The sequence below is a fragment of the Lutra lutra genome, chromosome 4 (assembly GCF_902655055.1).
Source record: "Lutra lutra chromosome 4, mLutLut1.2, whole genome shotgun sequence".
Lineage (NCBI taxonomy): Eukaryota > Metazoa > Chordata > Mammalia > Carnivora > Mustelidae > Lutra > Lutra lutra.
Window position 1 is genome coordinate 61,173,028 of NC_062281.1, and position 20,679 is coordinate 61,193,706.

The window sequence follows — 20,679 nt, forward strand, 5'->3', positions numbered from 1 at the left end:
TAATGTATGCAACTTTAATAAGAAATGAAATTTAAATTATTAAAAACTACCATTTAACTGTGTACACCAGTACTTCAGTATTTCCACTCATTAAATAAAACACATGTAACTCAAAACACTAATTCTTCACTTGTGACTAAATTCTTTGAAGAATAAAATGCTGTCAAAACTCAAAATTGTTCAGTATATTATGGATGACCTTGTTTATTTAGCAATTACCACAGACATTAAAATGATCATGGGTAATACTAATTTAAGCATTTACAGAATACCACTTAGGCCCAATACTGATGTATTAGATGAAAATACAGAAAAAAAAAGGTCAATGAAACTGGCATTTATGACACCAGGTTAAAAACAGATTTAAAACCATGTTTATCAAAGTTTTAACACTGGAACAAAGTTAAATGTACCTAATGAGACATGAAGCTGTTCTTGATAATAGTACAAACCTTTTCCTCCTATGGGTATTACTATTTTTAAGTTACCTCCTCTATATGAAACAACTGAAAGGAAAATTTAAGTATGTTACAACTCATGGATTACTTTTGTACAGGCATCATTCTATATACAAATGTATTAGTAACTAATATATTAAGGCCCTAAATCAAGTTGTAGAGAAACTTCACTTGAATGTGTGTTACAAAGATGAAGTCAGCCTACAAACACAGAATAGGTTAATGGGAATAAATATATTTTTTCAACTTTCTTTTAATCGGAATAGGATTTGAGGATAGGGTTACTGAAAGCACCAGGGTTCAACAAATTTATATTTTATCAAAGGAAAAAGATTCTTAAAGGATGCAATGATGGCATATCACCTTACTCTTATAGCATAAGTCTTTGTATTAGTCAAAGTGATACTATAATGATACTGTAATGCTTTAGACAAAAATTTTAAGATACATCAATGACCACCGACTTTCAAACAAAAGGTAGTGACCAAAATATTTAAATGTCCTTTTATCAAGCTTTTACAAACACATTTAGTCTTCACTGTCTGAGCAAATCAGTTTTAGCTTCTTCATAGTCCTCCATCTGTCTTTCAACATGACGCCTGTTCGGTTGTTGAACTTATAATGCAATAATATTTTAGACCAGTTTCCCTCTCCGTATTTCCTCACACCGGATCTCAGATTCTTGTCTTCTTCCCAAAGCCATGCCTTTTGATAAAATGCAGAACAGTTATTCACAGAAACAATTCTTTAAAAAACATACTTACTATAAATCCAACTTTTTTTTTTTTTTAACATTTTATTTATTTGACTGAGAGAGTGAGCACAAGCAGGGCGAGTGGCAGGCAGAGGGTGAGGGAGAAGCAGATTCCTGCTGAGGAGGGAGCCCAATGCTGGGCTCGATCCTAGGACCCTGTAATCATGACCCGAACCAAAGGCAGACACCTAACCGACTGAGACACCCAGGTACCCCAATCCAACTGTTTTTAATCAAAATAATATTAGTTTCTTAAGGATGGAAGAACTTGCATATGTATTTCTTAGATTTCTGCAAGAGTTTATGTTTATAAGATTTCTCAGGGCCCTTACTATTACTGTTCATTTCGCATAAGCACAGAATAGCTCAGCTGCTCCAGAATCAGACAGCTACAGAGTGACAGAGCTAATCCAACCCGATTCATCAGACTTTAAGCCTACACTGTCTCTTGCGATGCTTTCCTACAATTGTTATCAAACTGCTATTCTCCCCTCATACTTTTTAAAAAAGATTTATTAATTCTGGAAAGAAAAAGAGAGAGGGACAGAGAGTACATGCTCACAAAAAGAGGCAGAGGCAGAGAAGCAGACTCCCCGCTGAGCAGGGAGCCCAACCCAGGGCTCAGCTGGATCCCACAACCCTGAGACCTGAGCCAAAACCAAGAGTCAGACGCTCAACTGGTTGAGCCACCCAGGCATCCCCAGACTAGTACTGCTTAGTACTAGTACTTCCCATGTAACTCTAAATAGAACTTATGAATATTTAATACTTAATATTTAATTTTAATTTTTAATATTTAAATATTTACTATTTTACTCATGAACCCAGTAAAAACCCAGGTCTATGTTAGGCAAAGTATACACAGCCATAAACCTCAGCTTTTCCCTAAAACAAATTCTTAAAAACGCAACTAAAAAAGATCAATTCAAAACATACTGTTTTCTTTTGGAGAAAACGGCTAAAAATTTCTTAAAAATCAAATTAGTACCATACATAGGAAAAAAATTATTGATAGTTGGCTTTTGCTATAAGTGACCAACTAACCTACCCCTTCTGCTGACATGCTTAAGGAGCAAATGACTTCTGAGTGATTATGTACTGTGTCAAGACTAGGATTAATTTCCCCAGCTGAATTTCCTATTTTCTTTAAAAATCCATTCATCAAGTCATGAAAAGATAGTGTAAGGATTTCGCATACATGAGGTATCTAGAATAGTCAAACTCACAGAAACAAAGTAAAATAGTGGATGCCAGGGGATGGGAAGAAGGGAGAATGAGAAACTGTTTAATGGGTACAGAGTTTTAGATTCACAATATGAAAAAGTCACAGAAATTGGTTGCATAAACAATGTGAATGCACTTAATGCCACTGAACCATACACTTAAGAAGGATTAAGAAAAATTTTGTTATTATATTTTACAACAAAGCTATAAAAAAGTTAAAAAAGGAGCAAAGAACTTTATAGACATTTCTCCAAAGATACACAAACGGCCAGTAAGTACATGAAGAGATGCTTAACATCACTAACCATTAGGGAAATGCAAATCAAAACCACAAAACACTACCTCACACCCATTTTTACATCTATCATCAAAAAAACAAAACAAAAAAATACCACAGAAAATACTAAGTATTGGTAAGGCTGTGGGGAAATTGTAACTCTTACGCACTGTGGGAAGGATGAAAAACTGTGTGACCACTGTGGAAAGCAGAATGGTAGTTCCTCAAAAAAAATTAAATAAAATCATCATGTGATCTGGTAATTCTACTTGTGGTATATTCCAGAAGAACTGAAAACAGGGACTTGAAGAGAAATCTGTACACGCATGTTTGTAACAGCGTTAGTAGGCAAAAGTTGGAAGCAATCTAAGTTATCTGCTGATGGATGGATGGATAAACAAAATGTGGTATATAAATATAGTGATATCATTTATCCTTAAAAAGCAAGTTAATTTGTGACACATACTGTAACATGGATGAAACCTGAGGACATTACACTAAGTGAAGGAAGTCAAACGCAAAAGGATTTTATTATAGGATTATTATAGGATTTATTATAGGATTCCACTTGTAGGAGAAGTACATAAAACAGTCAAACTTGGAGACAGAAAGTAGAATGGTGGTTGCCAGAGGCATGGGAGAGGGGCAAATAGGGAGTCAGGGTTTAATGGGTATAGCTTTGTTTTGTTTTTTAAAGATTTTATTTATTTATTTGACAGAGAGACACAGTGAAAGAAGGAACACAAGCAGTGGGAGAGGGAGAGGGACGCCAAGCAGGGAGCCCGATGGGGAACTCGATCCCAGGACCCTGGGATCATGACCTGAGCCGAAGACAGATGCTTAATGACTGAGCCACCCAGGTGCTCCTAATGGATATAGTTTTTGTTTTTCAAGTTGAAAAGTGTTCTGTGGATGGACGGTGGTAATGGCACAACAATATGAATGTGTTTAATGCCACTGAACTATATACACTTTAATATAGTTAAGTGTAAATTTTGTTATGTATATTTCACTACAATTAAAAAATTCGAACTCCATTGTCTGATGCACTATTAAAAAGAACTCAAGGTGGCTTCAAGAAGACAAACCTGAGATGAAAACTCTTGTGTACGGCTCAATGCCATAAAACTGGCACTGACCATAATTAAACCCCTTGTAGAAGTTTGTCTGAGGTGCCATGTCTTGGCAACCGGGCTGTCCTGAGTGCATGGTGCGCATGGCTAATTGATCTCTAGACAAAGACCAAGAGGATATCCTCCAGTGGCAGTCTGCGGTGACCAACCCAGCCACTTCTCCCATCAGTCACCACTCCTACAAATTTCAATTCACTGCCTGTCACTGATGCAAAACCAAAGGAGATGTAAATTTTCTGTGTGTGGGTGAGGAGTTTAAAAAAGAGAGAGATGGATTTACCGATTAAAAGTCCTTCAGCAGTGGGTTATTAATCTTTGGGGTCACATAAATCTTTGAGAATAATAAAAGCTATGGATCCATTTCACAGACAAGTGAAGACATACCCAATTTCACAGAACATTTCAGAGGCCACTTAGACTAACCTTAAAATATCACTTTTATAGTCCCCAAGTTAAGAATTTCTGTTGTGTAAGAAGCTGCTACAGTTTTGTTCAATTTTAAAAAGTAGTCCTTGGTTCATGCAAATTTCATACATATGACAGTTTTTCTTGTTCAAATATGAATGAATTACCTTTAATAGAGTGCACAGATGATATCTGATACAATACAAAAGCTCATGAAGTAGGAACTGCTTACTATGTTCACTTCGGACACAAAAGATATTCCCAGTAGCCTGGAATTTGACCCTAGCCTGTGTCTCAACATGAACTATTTACAAATAGCTTTTCAAAGGGGTAAAAGAAAATCTCATCTTAAATAAAGGAGAATAAGAAAAGTACTAGATCACCTTCAACTTCTAGCTGTGATAAAAAGGATAGATTTATTCACTTGCTATAAAAAACTAGAAAACCAGATAAAATACAGGAAACAATGGTTTGAGGCACTGGACAGATGACATAGGACTATAAACACTGAGTGCAGAAATGAAGTGAGTCCTAAAATTGACCCATCTTAACTTTCTGAATAGAAAAATTCCCTAACAAATGGCTTCTTCTTTTTTTAAAGCACAGAAGGACCATATTTAAATTGGATCCCCAGGGGCACCCAGGTGGCTCAGTGGGTTAAACCCTTGCCTTTGGCTCGGGTCATGATCTCAAGGTCTTGGGATCAAGCCCCGCATGGGCTCTCTGCTTGGCAGGGAGCCTGCTTCCCCCTCTCTCTCTGCCTGCTTGTGATCTCCCTCTCTCTCTCTGTGTCAAATAAATAAATAAAATCTTTTTAAAAATAAATAAATAAATAAATAGGATCCCGATTAGGAAGATATGAATATAAAAGCTTATATAATGTGGATTTAAGTCCCACTTTACATTGATAAATAGACCTTATGATAGTATCACAATAATTCTAAATAAATGTCATTATCAATATCCAACTTAGGGCTGTTATAAAAATACAAGTGAAGTATTTTTTTTTTTTTGGAACTTATTAGGACTGGCCAATTAATCCAACATGGCAAAATCAAAGATGGTGAAGTGGAAACATTTTACATTCAAGATCTTCCATGGTTGAGCAGAAATAATTTGAAATAATTGAATTAATGTCCATTAAGTCTTATTTAAATATAATAAATACCTGTTTTTTCCTAGATTGTGGTTTTTTAGAAGTTCCTGGCTGACTATTCAAAACACGTCGTCTCTTATTTTCAGCAGCTTGTCTCCTGAGTCTTTTCATTCTTTCACCTAGAAGTAGAAAAAATCATCAAAAATTGCTTCACATTAAAATTAAAAGGGGGATATTTTTAAAGGTTACCATGAAATTCTATCTAGTACTTAGCTATTTTAAATAAAAAGAACGCTATCTGCTTAATTTTTTCCCCTTTGAATCTGGAAGCAGCAGAGTACAATGCAAAGATCAGTTTCTGAAAATAGTGGATATTGAATGCTCATTCTTTTATGTCTTTAAACAAGTTATCTCAACCTCCCAGAACCTGTCCTTTTTCATCATCTGTTAAAAAACGGAATAATATTTTATCTTATAGGATTGTTGAAATTTTCTTAAGATAATGTTTAAGGAATATTTAACCTAGTGTAAGAACTACAGCCCTTCCTTCATTTCTTCTTTCTTAGTCACAGTCAGTTTAGTAAGACAAGATGCATACGTAACTGAAAAGAGAACTGTTAACTGAAAAAAAATTGTTTATATAAAAAATCTTAAAGAATCTACAAACAGAATTAAAGAGTTTAGATGGCTGGATAGAAGATCAATAAACAAAGCTCAATAGTATTTGTTCATTAGCAATAGTTAAAATATTTGAAACAATCAAGAAGATAATATTTACAATATAAAATATATAATTATTTACAAAACAAAACATATAATATTCTTAGGGATAAATCTAGCAGTGGTCAAGATCTCTAGGTAGTAAATTATAAACCTCCATCATATATGTGTGTGTGTATATATATATATATATATACACTACACATTATAAGAAAATATATGACAATCTAAATAGAGTAATGTGCTTCTGTTCATGCATAGGAAGACAACATAATTAATATAAAGTCTATAATTAATACTAATATATAATAACTGTGTTTGTTCTTTCCAAAAGTACTTACTGTTAAAATGCACTTTCAAATGAAAATTTCAACAGGGCTTTTTGTAGAACTTAACATTATTCTAAAATTGTATGTGTTATGAGTAGTTCACCACCAGCCCTGAGCATCCCTACAGTTTTTGCTGAATGTACAAGGTTTATTTGTTTCCTGATACTGAACAGTTTTGTAGTCAAATAGGCACCCAAGTAGGTCAAAGGAACCACAGCCTGACCACCATGTAACTACCCTCTCTTGGGGAGGGGTCTGGCTGTTTTGCTATCCCGTTTGCAATACTGTTTTGCTGCTTACTCCAAAAGAGGCAGGCCCTTGGCACCAAGTTTCTCAGTGACAGTACAACCTATCTGCCTGCACAGCATCTATCTGGGGCCACCACACCACCTGTGAGACTTGGAATAAAGAATCCAACACAATCATGCTGACACCATGCTACTTGTTGTGCCGTAATGAACTGTTCTGCTCTGACTCATTAAGTCGTATTGGCTACTTCTGGCACCTGTGGAGTGGTAGCAGGTTTTCCCTAACAACAGGGAAGATTAAAACGCCAAGAATTGTCAAGATATTCCTGAAGAACAGTAAAATGAAGGTAATTTCCCTATCAAATACTGAGTTATTATGAAACTACAGTAATTTAGATAACTTGGCATTGTTGCAGGAACAGACTCTATGTGCTGGTCAGGCTCCAGTCAGGAAAATGGAAACCACACTAGTTACGAACAGAGATTTTCATACTGCAAATTGTTTAAACAGGTGCAAGAAGACTAAAAAAGCAGAAAAGGAAATTAAATTAGCACAGATTAATAATTAACAATGAAATTCATAATTACAGGTTTTAATATTGTCTCTCAGTAATTGGTGGAACGAACAGGCAAAAATAGGCAAGCACACACAAAATCTGAACAGCACTATGAATCTACTTGACCTGATATTTTACAACAGAATTCACATTCAAGTGCATATCAACACTCACCAACACAGACCCTATCATGTACTAGAAAACAAATCTTAAATTAAAAAAAGATTCCTACAAAGTATATTCTCAGTCCCAAACAGAATTAAATTGGAAAGCACTAATAGAAAGATATCTGAAATACCCTTAATTATTTGGAAATTAAACAGACAGCTTCTAAATAGCCCAGAAGTCAAAGAGAAAGTCTTAAGGGAAATGAAAAAAATATCTTGGACTAAATGAAAAAACAACATCTTAAAATCTGTGGGATGAGGGACGCCTGGGTGGCTCAGTTGGTTAAGCAGCTGCCTTCGGCTCAGGTCATGATCCCAGCGTCCTGGGATCAAGTCCCACATCGGGCTCCTTGCTCGGCGGGGAGCCTGCTTCTCCCTCTGCCTCTGCCTGCCATTCTGTCTGCCTGTGCTTGCTCTCTCTCCCTCTCTCTGACAAATAAATAAAAAATCTTAAAAAAAAAAAAAAAATCTGTGGGATGAAACTAAAGCAGTACTTAAAGGGGAGTTTATAGCATTAAGTGCACATATTAAAAAAGATCTGGGAGGGGCGCCTGGGTGGCTCAGTGGGTTAAGCCGCTGCCTTCGGCTCAGGTCATGATCCCAGGTCCTGGGTTCGAGCCCCACATCGGGCTTTCTGCTCGGCAGGAAGCCTGCTTCCTCCTCTCTCTCTCTGCCTGCCTCTCTGCCTACTTGTGATTTCTCTCTGTCAAATAAATAAATAAAATCTTTAAAAATAAATAAATAAATAAAATAAAAAAGATCTGGGAATCTATGAATAATAGGCAACTCATATACAAAGAAGGAAGAAAGGCTGACATTAGACTTGCCCATAGCAGCACTTATAAAGTCAAAAAATGGATCAGTATCTGTAAAGTTTTAAGAAAAGTATCTCTGAAGAATATTACGTTTAGCTAAATTTCCCTTTAAGCAAAAAACAGTACACACCCAAGGTACAGCATAGTCCCTATGTCAGTGGCTTTTTTATTGTAATAATGAAGTATGGAGACAGATGATACCTACCATTGGAGTAAGCATAGCATAATACATAGAGCTGTACAATTATTACACTAAACACACACAACCAACGCAACATTGTGTGTCAACTATACTTCAATTTAAAAAAAAAGAAAAGAAAAAGAAAAGAACATCTTCCACTTCAGTGATGACAGGAGAATCTGTCAGGGTTTGCCACTTGAAGAGAGTCTTCCCGGAAGGGAAGCCATCACAGAGGAAAGTAGAGCTGAGGGACACAGAGGAACCAGGTCTGACAAAAATGCTTGAGTAGCTGGATCCAGCCAGCCACACTTGTCGCTAGCTAATGTACCTCTGAAATTATGAGTTCGAGGCAGTAAATTCCCTTTCTCACCCCAAAAAGAAAAAAGAAGGGCAGAGCTTCTCAGTGATGTAAATATTTAGAAATATAGTACTTATAATCCCATCTTTTTAAAAAAATGTAGCAAAATAAGAGGTATAGAATGAGGACATGACGGTCAAAGGATTGGTAATCAGCAATAAATCAGTTTAAATAGATTAAACTACTTTGGAAATTATGGCTAGAGATGAGAATTCTACAAACTTTTATCATACAAAATAATTTAAAAATTAATTCAATTATTAATTTCAAGTAATTGAAAAACTGGGAATTAGTGGGAGTTTTTGTTGTTGTTGGCTAATACCACCCTTTTTAGATAAAGTCCTTCAACACTCTAAAATTTAAACTTAAGATTACAGAGGCAACCTGATTCACCCTCTTGAAGCATTTCATATTCTATATCCTTCATTTTGGAGGAATCATACAGATTATTGATATACTTCCTATGAAATAGCATCTACATGAAATTCAAAATGTTAATGTGTTTTAAAGTAACACGTAATCTAATCACATTTTTCTGAATTTTTGTTTGACTATTTTTCCACTGACATAGTCTAGTCCAGCAATTAAAAGCATGGGCGCTGCAGTCAGTGTCCGATTTGGCCTGGCCGGTTCAGTTGGCAGAGCATGAACCTCTCGATCTTGGGGTTGTGACTTCAAGCCCCATGTTGGGCCATAGAGCTTATTTAAGAAAGGTCAATTTTTTTTTTTTTTTTAGATTTTATTTATTTATTTGAGAGTGAAAGAGAGAGAGTCCACAAGCAGGGAGAGTAGCAGACATGGAGAAGCAGGCTCCCACTGAGCAGGGAGCCCCAACATGGGGCTTGATTCCAGGATCTTGAGATCATGACCTAAGCTGAAGGCAGACGCTTAACTGACTGAGCCACCCAGGCACCCCAAGAAGGTTAATTGCAAATTCTAGTTCGGTTCACTATTTCTGTGACCAAGTATATTTTACTTAATTTCTTTTTGTAGTGGCTTCACCCGTAAAATGGGGATGATTTTTTTAAAAAAAGGTACTTGTAAGGTTGTTGAAGATTAAATGAGTTTACACATCATTTCACTGAATGCTGGTAAGTTTTTTCTGCACAGAAAGAACTTAGTTGATTTTCTTTCTTTCAAGTTCTCTGAATCATCTGATTTTTTAAAAGTACAGGGCAATTTTACAAATCTGAAAAAATTCAGCATAAACAAAACTAATATCCTCTATGGAGAGGATACTGCCTACCTTTTAAGCAAACTAGAAGTAAAAAAAAAAATGGGTACGTATATATTACTAACATCTAACAAAAAGTCAAAAAATGTACTAAAACTCAAGGTCTTCTAGGCTCAATATCCACAGTCACTGTCAAACCAGTCTGTAATGAGGTTACAGTTCTCAGAGTTTAACAACTAATCAACTACTTAGAATCTAAAAAAAAATGCTTCTACTTCTTTGAATTTTGTATTATGAAATTAAAAGTCCAGAATCCCCAAATTATTTTAGCTTAGAATTATGATTCCTAGCCATTTTGCAGTAATAGATGCAGAACAATTTTGGAATAACAACATGAAGCAGTTATTTGAGTTTAACTTTACCATTTTTAAAATGAAGACGACAGTATCTGTGGATGTAAATGTTTTAGAGCTTTAATTTACAAATACTAGTTAATACTGGCCCTGTCACCAGCCGTCAATTATGAATGTATTCAATTAATACTTATTGCAGCCCTACTATGTCCTTGGCATCAAGCTGGTGCATCTATTACTTTCATATTGACCACAAGCTGCTAGGTGTGGATCGATGAAGTTTAAAAAAAATCCTTGCATGCATGTACTTATTCAGTCATTCATTCACACAGTATCTAGAATGTAGTGTAGGTTCAGTGAACATTTGCTGACGGAATACATACCAAGGAGAAACTTACAATCAAATCGTAATTTAAGGGACGCCTGGGTGGCTCAGTCGGTTAAGCCACTGCCTTTGGCTCAGTTCATGATCCCAGGGTCCTGGGATCAAGTCCCACATCAGGCTCCTTGCTCAGCAGGGAACCTGCTTCTCTCTCTGCCTCTGCCTGCCACTCTGCTTGTGCGTGCGCTCTCTCTCTGTGACAAATAAATAAATATTTTTTTAAAGATTTGTAATTTAAAACAATTATGGACTTTTTAAAAGATTTTTAAATCTATTCATTTGAGAAAGAGAGAGAGAGAGACAGAGCACAAGAAGGGGAGGCAGAGGCAGAAGCAGACTCCCCACTGAGCTGGGAGCCCAACATGGGGCTAGATTCCAGGACCCTGGAATCATAATCCGAGCCGAATAGAGATGCCCAACCATCTGAGCCACCCAGGTGCTCTTACGGACTACTTTTAAGGATTTTTTTTTGTTGGTTATTGTTGTGTGTTTTTTAAATCAAGCAATGTCTTTTATAAGAATAAATTCTAAATCCAATAAGGAGGGTAGCTAGATTCCACAGTCAATCATCATTATTCGTGGATTCTGTATTTGTGAATTTACTTCCCTGCTAATAATTTGTACCTCTAAAATCAATACACTTTTGTGTATTGTGCTTTTGTGGTCACTGGTGGACATGAACAGAGCAAATAAAAAGGGGGGTGCCTGGGTGGCTCAGTGGGTTAAGCCTCTGTCTTCGGCTCAGGTCATGATCCCAGGGTCCTGGGATAGAGCCCCACATCGGGCTCTCTGCTCAGCGGGGAGCCTGCTTCCCCCTCTCTCTCTGCCTGCCTCTCTGCCTACTTGTGATCGCTGTCAAAAAAGAAAAAAAATTATCTCACCTGATATGTGTGCTCCCAGCTAAGCTTAAGCAAAGTGATGCTTTGCCTTCATGTTTTAGCAATGTTATAAATAACTGTCTTTTTTAGAGTCTACTTAATGCAACAGTTTGTGTTTTGGGGTACTACAGCTGTTTAAAATGGCCCCAAGATGTATTGTGGAGATGCTGTCTACTGTTCCCAAGTGAAAGAACACTAGGATGTTCCCAACAGAAAAAAAATGTGTTAGAAAGCTTAATCCAGGCATGAGTTACACTGCTACTTGACCACAAATTCAAGGTTAATGAATCAACATTATATATTAGTATCTTTAAACAGAAACACACTGAACAAGGGTATGTATTTATCAGCTGACAAAACTGGTGACAAGAGGCAGAAAGGAATCTAACCCTGTAATTCCCCAGTAATGTTTAGTATTCACCAACCACAGTAACTTTACAGAACATAACTATCATGATAACAATGGTATGTTTCAGATTAAGTAAATATTTCAAGTTGCTGAATAACGTTAAGGTAGAAAAGCAGTGTACCATCATAGCATGAGTACTCTAAGCTAGGCAATCAGAAGGGCTAACTTTTTAAATTAAGTAATAACTTTCTAACTCTAAGAAGGTATGGCATTTAATCCTTTGTGCTTCGGTTTTCTGAAGTGTCTCTGGGTGTTGTAGTAGGGAGGGGGCAAGGACTGGACCACTTTCAAGGACACATCAATTCTCTACTTCTAAAACTGTACTATGAGTACTCACTTTGAAGAATTTCCATTCTTTCTTCTTCCCTTCTAAAATCCTGTTGTTGGCTTCCGTGTTTTGACTTAGATAGAATGAGCTTCTTGTGACACCTAAATTGAACAAAAAAGCATGGGATTGGTTCCACAAAGAGTAGAAAAGTAATGAAAGAAGGTAGCTGACTTGTCTTAATCTCTATTTTAGGACCTTCTTGTACTTTGGCCTGTTTCCTCTGGTGCTCTGAGTGCTCTATCTTAACTTTTGGCCTCTTAAAATTTCTGTTGTCTAACTTTCCCTCTCCTCCCATCACTTATTTTCTCCATCTTAGCTACTTAGAAATCAAGCTTCTTTTGGCCTTCTAATTAGATAGGTGAAGAAAAAAAAAAAAATCCTCAGACTATCAGCTATTAACTTTCATTCTCTCCTAAATTCTAAAATTCCTTTACACATAATGGTAGGTATCACTTATCTTCACAGCTTCCAAAAGGAGTGTTTTTGAAATGAAGGTTGTTTGGAAACAGAGTGTGGCAAAATTTTGACAACCCTGCAAAGTTGGTATTATTCCAATTTTATAAAGGAGCTAGTTTAGATGAAAAAAATTAGTTCACCTAAACTTAGGAAATGATTTTATCACCACCTAAAATCTGTATCATTACCTAAGTACCCATGCATGAAACCTACTAATCCGTTCCCTTCCTCCCAAAACTTTCTATTGTGCTCTGGAATGCCATTCTCAACCCCTTTACCAGTTTTCCTACCTCTTCGCTTCGCCTAAAATCTCCCTTACAGAGAATATTTCTCTGTGGCTTGCTCAAGTAGACCGGCCAGAATTCTACCTTCTTTGAACACAGGGTCCCAGAGGTGGGTGTCTATACTTTCCATTTCCTAACAAACGCCACTTTCAGGATCCTGCCTCCATAAGAAATCTTAGCCCTTGTGGATTCATTCTACTAATGTGTATCAACGTCTACCATACTTCAGAGTTATTCAGACCCTTGCAAACACTTTTTTTTCATTCATGGATCTTTTTCTACACTCAAGTGATGGTTTTATCATGTTATTTCCATGTTCTTGTGGATAACCCATATATAATCCTGACCTCTCAATTCCTCATTTCCAATGACTTCCTCCCCCACACTAAATCAAAACCTCCCACTATGGTTCCTATTCAGCATCCTAACTGCTCTATCTCTAAAATCATTGATGTAGACCTTTTGTTCTCTGAGCCACATTATATTGTCTGTCACAAAATTTCTAGTAGATTAAACACAGTGTTTCAAGTAATTTCATAAAATTAGAATTTGAGATATTCATCAGAAAAGTAACTGCCCCCAAACCCCTGGCAACATAACCTTGTTTCTAGGACAGAGTAAGAGTTTATTAAACATATGCTTTAAGTTCAAGCACTCCCTATACATGTATGCCAATAATGGCCTTGTGGAAACAATGTGTAAGAACTCAGGATCCCAGAGGCAGGTCTCCATAGTTTGGAACTTCAAGACACATGAAGGTCTTGAATATATGTTGAGATAATCAGGCACCTACGATATTCTCTAAATTACACCATCAACATGACAGTTATTATAAAACATCTAGGTCGGCATGAAGTACTTCAATCAAAAATCTTAAAGACAGAAAAGAAAAATGTCCATGTACTTCACCTCAATAAGGACACTGTACCCCCTGAGAAGTCAGTTGCAGACTGTTTGTCACTAACACTTTAAAAAAAGAAAAAATATGTAAGAATGTAAACAAAAGAAACTTTTCACAAGGTCAATACTTACTACATAATCAAGTCATATTTCAATTTATACAAAGTATCTTTGGAAAGAAACCCTGGTAACATCAGGACGTACAGAGGCCATTACAACATGGATAATTTTGCCCAGATGTACTTACCAGATAGTAAATCAAGCTTTCACAAACATTAAGTTAAGCAGAATTAATGTTGTAATCAGGCATTCATGTCACTCTTTCAAAAACTCTCCCATGTCTCTTTATTTCCATGGATTTAAGTTTAATTTCTTGCCCTCCCCACTAGGCTCCAACTGAACTTTTTAACAAGTCCCGCCCCAAGTTAAACTTAGCTTCCACAAACACAGCATAACCATTTACACCTTTGTGCCTTCACTGGAACTATTCTTCTATCCTAAAATGACATTTCCTCTTCGTCCAACTGTAAATATCCTAACTATCCTTCAAGGACCTGCACAATACTCACCCCTCCATGAGGCTTCCATCTCAACTTCTTCAGCATTTAAGTCTATACATTTTAACAACAAATTATGTAATGTCTGCCTCAGTTCCTGTTTCCTGTCTATAATTCTTATTGCCTCAAAATAGTTTATAAGCTTTATCAAAGTTTTTATTTCATTTACCACTGATATGAAGGTTTCATCTTTCCTATTATTTGTCTGATTTCACAATCACATTTCTGATTCTACCCTTGTTCACCTGTGTCCTGCTGATTTTTGTCCTGATACTGGTGAATCTGATGCTTTACTTGTTCTGATTCTATTTGCTCCAGGGTGGTCTTGAGATTTGCTTGGTTCTTGATCTTCATTTTGTCTCTAGTTTTATTCTCTGGGTCTAGTGCATTGCAAATTCTAATATACACCAGGTAATGAACTAAGTACCAAGGATACACAGCTAATTAAGAAACTTTGAAAGATTCTCAGTCTAGTGAGAAATACAAAAAGATAAATAGGTATGTTACCATCCAAGAGAAGTCCTTTTATAGAAATGTGACTCAATGCTGTAGGAGCACAGAAGTGACAACTGATCAGAGAGCTCAGTAAAACATAGGGGATCTTTGAGCTAGGCCCTGAATGGCAAGTAAGGGGCTGCTTTGAGACAACAAAAAGAGGGGAATTCAAAATTGAAGCAAGAGACAGGCATGAAAAAGCTTTTAATATTTGAGGATCAGGATGAAATTCTGTGTTGCTAGAAAGTACCATGTATGTGGGCAGGGGAGGATAAGCTTAGGGATAAGGTTATATATGAAAAACAAACAAACAAAAAAACCAGAAAGGGGCCTTGTAAGGCTTGCCATGCCAATGAACTCTAACTCATCTAGTAGGAAAAAGAAAGCCAAAAGAGATTATTAAGTTGGAAAGTGATTTAAATAGGTTTATTTTTGTGGGACACTAATTCTAGAAGTCATGTCAAAGATGGATTTATATGGTACAAAGCTAAGTAATAACCTAGGATACAAGTAATAAGAAAGACTATATTAAAGAAGCATGGGGATGGGATTTACAACACTTGGGGAGTTAACTGGACGTGTGAGGAGAGTCAGGATACAGAGAGACAGACGAGAACATCAACAGTTCTGCTCACACATTAAACTGCGTCTTGTGTGAGAGGCATCTGAAGTAAGTGAGCAGTCTACATGAGTACATAGGAAATGTGTTCGCTATCTGCAGGAATCATAGCAAGTTTTAATTTGATTTTAAAGCAGTATTACACTGGGCTGGAAGGCTAGGCTCCACAAGTACTTGGTTTTGGTATTACTATTTAACTTTGATTTCCTAAACAGAATGAAATAATTTAGCCAATAAAAATGACCTCTACTTCTTAAAATGGATCTTAGAAAATAATAAGACCTTAATAGAGTTTGGTGGAAGACCAGTGAGGGAGCAGATCACAGATAGGTAGGGAAAAGGATAGACAATAATGACTAAGCTTAGTCCTGAGGTATAAGCAATGCATGTCCGTCCAACTTGAACCCCCATCCCCACCTCTATATAAGTAGTTGAGATGAGGAGCCTGCAGCACTCAAGTCACAGGACCAAGAAAAAAGAGTGATATTACACCCACTGCCAAATCCATTCATCCAGAGACGACACGGATTTGACATGTGGCCTTGGGTTAAGGGTATAAGAATAGAGGCAATGGACCACAGGTTCAACAGAAGAGAACTTGATAGTGGTAGAGTTTATCTTCTTCAATAAGGTTAGCTTCTAAAGCCAAAACAAAAGGTAAAAATTACCCTTGAAAATCCCTAAAGAAATAATTTTGGAGACTGATTTTGTCTCTCAATACAGCAGTCCCCCTTATCTGTGGTTTTGCTTTCCAGTTTTTGTTACCCATGGCCAACTGCACCTGGAAGATGATCCTCCTCTTGACGATCTCACCAGCCTAACACTATGTCATGATGACCAGGTCATGATGCCTGCATTGTTCTTCTTGCTTCATCTTATCACGTAGGCATTTTATCAGCTCACATCCTCACACTGTCTCAGAACTCAGATGTTCTGAGAGAGAAGAGACCACAATCACATAACTTTTATTACATTATACTGTTCTATTGTTGTTGTTAATCTCTTACTGTATCTAATTTATAAACTTTATCACATATATATATATAGTTAAAAATATAGTATATAGGGGTGCCTGGGTGGCTCAGTGGGTTAAAGCCTCTGCCTTCGGCTCGGGTCATGATCCCGGAGTCCTGGGATCGAGCCCCACATTGGGCTCTCTGCTCAGCGGGGAGCCTGCTTCCTCCTCTCTCTCTCTGCCTGCCTCTCTGCCTACTTGTGATCTCTGTCTGTCAAATAAATAAATAAAAATCTTAAAAATAATAATAAAATAAAATAATTAAAAAAATTTTTTAAAAAATATAGTATATATAGAGTTTGGTACTTCCTGTGGTTTCAGGCCTCCACGGGGGGTCTTGGAATGCATCCCCCAGCAGACAAGGGGGACTACTATGTGTAGGACCAACACAGCCCATTTCCCTCCAGCACTGAAGCAAATCACAATTTCTTCAGTTCAGCACCAGATGAAGTGGTTAGGCTACTACTGAAGATGTAGGAACAGTATCTTTTTTTCTTTTTTTTAAAGATTTTATTTATTCATTTGAGAGAAAGAGAGAGAGAGAGAGAGAGAGCACAAGCAGGGGAAGAGGCAGAGGGAAAAGCAGACTCCCCACTGAGCCAGGAGCCCTATATGGGGCTCTGTTCCCAGGACCTGGAGATCATGACCTGAGCCGAAGGCAGATGCTTAACCACCTGAGCCACCCAGGTGCCCCACAAACAGTATCTTAAAATACTAAAGGGGCACCTGGGTGGCTCAGTGGGTTAAAGCCTCTGCCTTCGGCTCAGGTCATGATCCCAGAGTCCTGGGATCGAGTCCCGAGTCAGGCTCTCTGCTCAGAGGAGAGCCTGTTTCCTTCTCTCTCTCTCTCTCTCTCTCTCTGCCTACTTGTGATCTCTCTCTCTGTCAAATAAAGAAATAAAATCTTAAAAAAAAAAAAATACTAGAATAACCCTTAGTATAGTGAGGCACACTGACGATGGCATGTGGGATCTGAGATCTAAGGGACATAGAGGATTCAAGTTTCCAACCTCAACACTGTTCCAGAGCATACGTTGCCTGAGGATGGTAAATGGTATTACTCACACTATTTAAACTGTACTATTTTGCTTAGTATATACAACAATTTGTATAAATTATAAAGTAACTGTACAGTACTCCAAATATCCAAATGTTACTAATCAGTAAAACATACCCTCTATAATAAATTATTTTTTAAAAAATGGCTCATTAGCAACACTTTCACATAAACATGAATCCATGAAACAAAAATATATTAATGAATTTACAAACCTTTTTCCTACATCCAAATTAGCTTCAGTTTCCACTTCAACATTGTTACCATTAGGTTTATCTTGAGTTGTTCTTGCCCTTCTACTTTCCACTACTTTTGCTGCTGCCTTAAAAAATGGAGTTGTTGAAGAGAAAGGAATCCATTACACCATTCTCAACAAGTAACATTAAAATTAAGCCGTCTAATTCTTTGATAGTCATAACTAAAGTATCTGGTCACTACCGGTCAAGAAAGGGACTGTGTTGTGTTTTCTCCAGTAACTATCATCAACAGCAGCTGCTTTAGTCACCTGCTTGGTTTATAAGTCTTACAGAGAAGATTTCTTTGTACATCTGTTTGATACATGGGGCACTTAGTAGGCAATTTTAAGATAAAAGGTTACTTAGGAAAAAAAAAATCAATAAAAAGTCCAGATAGAAGCAGCTGGGTGACTCAGTCTGTTAAGCATCTGCCTCCTGATTCAGGCTCAGGTCATCATCTCAGCGTCGTGGGATTGAGCCCTGCGTCAGGCTCCTTGCTCTGCACAGAGTGCGCTTGGGATTCTCTCTCTCCCCTGCCTCTCTAAACAAACTCTTAACAATTAAATAACAATTAAAAAATAAAAATTCCAGGTATTTATACTCAATTAATCAGTGCTCCCCTATAACATAAGTTAAAACTTTTTGAGGCCAAGACTGAGGATAAAATGTTAGGAAAAAAAATCTTTCTAAAGGTCCTTCTTCAGTCTAATTCTTTTTTCTAAAAACATGTTAAAAATTCCTTTGATCTATTCTCCCCTCAACTTTCTATTTTGAAAAATTTCCCCAACTCTTATTTCAAAAAAGTTTAAAAATACTACAAAGATCACCAATAAACCCTTTAGATTCACTAATTATAACAGTTTGTCATTCTACAAAAATCACTAAATAAAATTCTGATTAGTTTTTAAGGATTTCTATTTCAAGTATTCTCCTTTATTATAATATTCTCTCCTTACTCTATTGTTAGAGTCTCTCTGAAGTATGCATACCTTCATAAGAAAGGCTGATGATTTTTCATTTATCACAGAATTCACATAACTCTTAATTTTCTCCATCATGTTGTTGTAGCTGAAGTGCTGAAAAATTGAGTGGAATGTATCTCTCTGAGAGATTATCTTATGCAATTTCCTTTTTAAAGGCTAAAGACAATAGGAAAAATGAATTAACATGTAAATCACAAATAAGATGGTAGAAATGTTGTCTTATTTAAATAAAAAAACACATTATAAACTCAAAGACACATGAGATTTTTAAAAATTCTGTTTTAAATGGCCTATCAATGTATTTTTTTCTTACTTAAACTACTTTGTATTTCACATACATAAGGATTTAAAAATAAATTATGAACTTGAAAGTCCATTGCCAAATTTAAGAAATAAAACATCATCTGTACAACTGAAGCCCTCTTTTTCTACCATAATGATTACACCTCTAGCTTCTCCTCTCCTCAAGGCAGCCATTATCCTAAATTAGAATTTACCATATCCACACATTCCTTTACACTTGCACTAAGAATGAAGGTAACCATAAAAATATATGGTACTATTTAGCATATGCGTATTTTTCCGAAACTTGCTATATTTGCTCAACTCTGTGACATTTATCCACATTGATTTGATTTTTATAGGACTAGCTACTTTCACTCTTATTACAACATTCCACTTATCAAAAATAGCCTTTATTCATCCATTCTTCCAGCCTTCTGAAAGCATTTAAAAGCTATTTTCTATTACTGCTATACTGTTCAAACATTTTTCTATAGGTCTTCTTGTGCACAGGACAAGCTTGTCTTGGACATCAGTTCTTTCAAGACTGGTTGCACAGTAAAAGCTCCCAGACCTTCAAAAAATTCTACTTCTTAGTCTCTACTCCAGACCAACTGTCTTAGTGGGACCTGTTTTTTTTTTTTTTTTTTTTAATAAAACTTCAAGGCTTTTAGGGGTGCCTGGGTGGCTCAGTTAGCTGAGTGACCAACTCTTGATTTCAGCTCAAGTCATGATCCCGGGGTCCTGGGAATGAGTCCCAAGTTGGGCTCTGTACTCAATGGGGAGTCTGCTTAAAACTCTCCTTCTACCTCTGTCCTTCCCCCCACCACTTGGATGCACGTGCTTTCTCTCTAAAATAAATCTTTAAAAGAAAATCTTCATGGCTTTTAAAATGTGCAGTAAAAATAAAAAAGTCACTCTAGGGACTTATCTAGAAGTAGAAGTGCTGGAATGTATACTCAGATTTTGCTAAAATGCTCTCCAAAGTTTATGAGCTAATCTACAGGACTGAGAAGGTATGGCAGCCTTACCATTTCTCCACTCCTTGAGTCAACTGTTAGTATTCTAACGTATTTTAATCATTGCCAGCCTGAGGTTTAGTTAATACTATTTCAATACATTACTTGGGATTGCCCTGATTACTCATGCTAGTGAGGTTAAGCATTTCCTTTTACACTTACTGGCTGTAAGCTTTTTTTTTTTTTTTCTGTGTTGTACAGAGTGGGGTTTCTCAGTAACCTCACATGTTAAGGCAAAAAAGTAGGGGGCATGGAACCCAATAAACACATCAAGCTTTCAGGTGGAATCTCTGTGGAGGTTTATACTTTGGAAACAAAAGCAAATTAGAAATAAACGGAGCCTTAATAAAACTTCAACCTTCTCTTGACTCCACTCAGTCCCTCAACAGATTAAGGTGATCACCTCCAACTCTACACAAGTGTGCTCAAAGGTGCTCAACTTCACTAGTCAAAGGAAGAGAAACCAAAACCCAATGTGATGCTACTACATATTTGCCAGAATGACTATAAGGAAAACTACAGAGCAGGTC

The 20,679-nt window shown here is 36.7% G+C and overlaps 1 protein-coding gene across 5 annotated transcripts in view; it reads right to left on the minus strand.

Moving 5' to 3' along the window:
• The window catches only part of TERF1 (telomeric repeat binding factor 1), a 34,704-nt gene continuing 14,025 nt past the window's right edge, over positions 1–20,679 (minus strand). For 2 of the 5 annotated variants that reach the window (XM_047726152.1, XM_047726150.1), the window contains 6 exons: positions 18,855–19,004; positions 17,845–17,951; positions 13,896–13,952; positions 12,256–12,347; positions 5,420–5,526; positions 1–1,163 (listed from right to left, as the gene is read on the minus strand). In XM_047726152.1, the coding sequence (XP_047582108.1) occupies positions 987–1,163; positions 5,420–5,526; positions 12,256–12,347; positions 13,896–13,952; positions 17,845–17,951; positions 18,855–19,004 (690 nt within the window). In that variant the 3' untranslated portion in view covers positions 1–986. The remainder of the gene's footprint in view (positions 1,164–5,419; positions 5,527–12,255; positions 12,348–13,895; positions 13,953–17,844; positions 17,952–18,854; positions 19,005–20,679) is intronic. The other 3 variants (XM_047726154.1, XM_047726151.1, XM_047726155.1) reach the window with 3 other exon arrangements.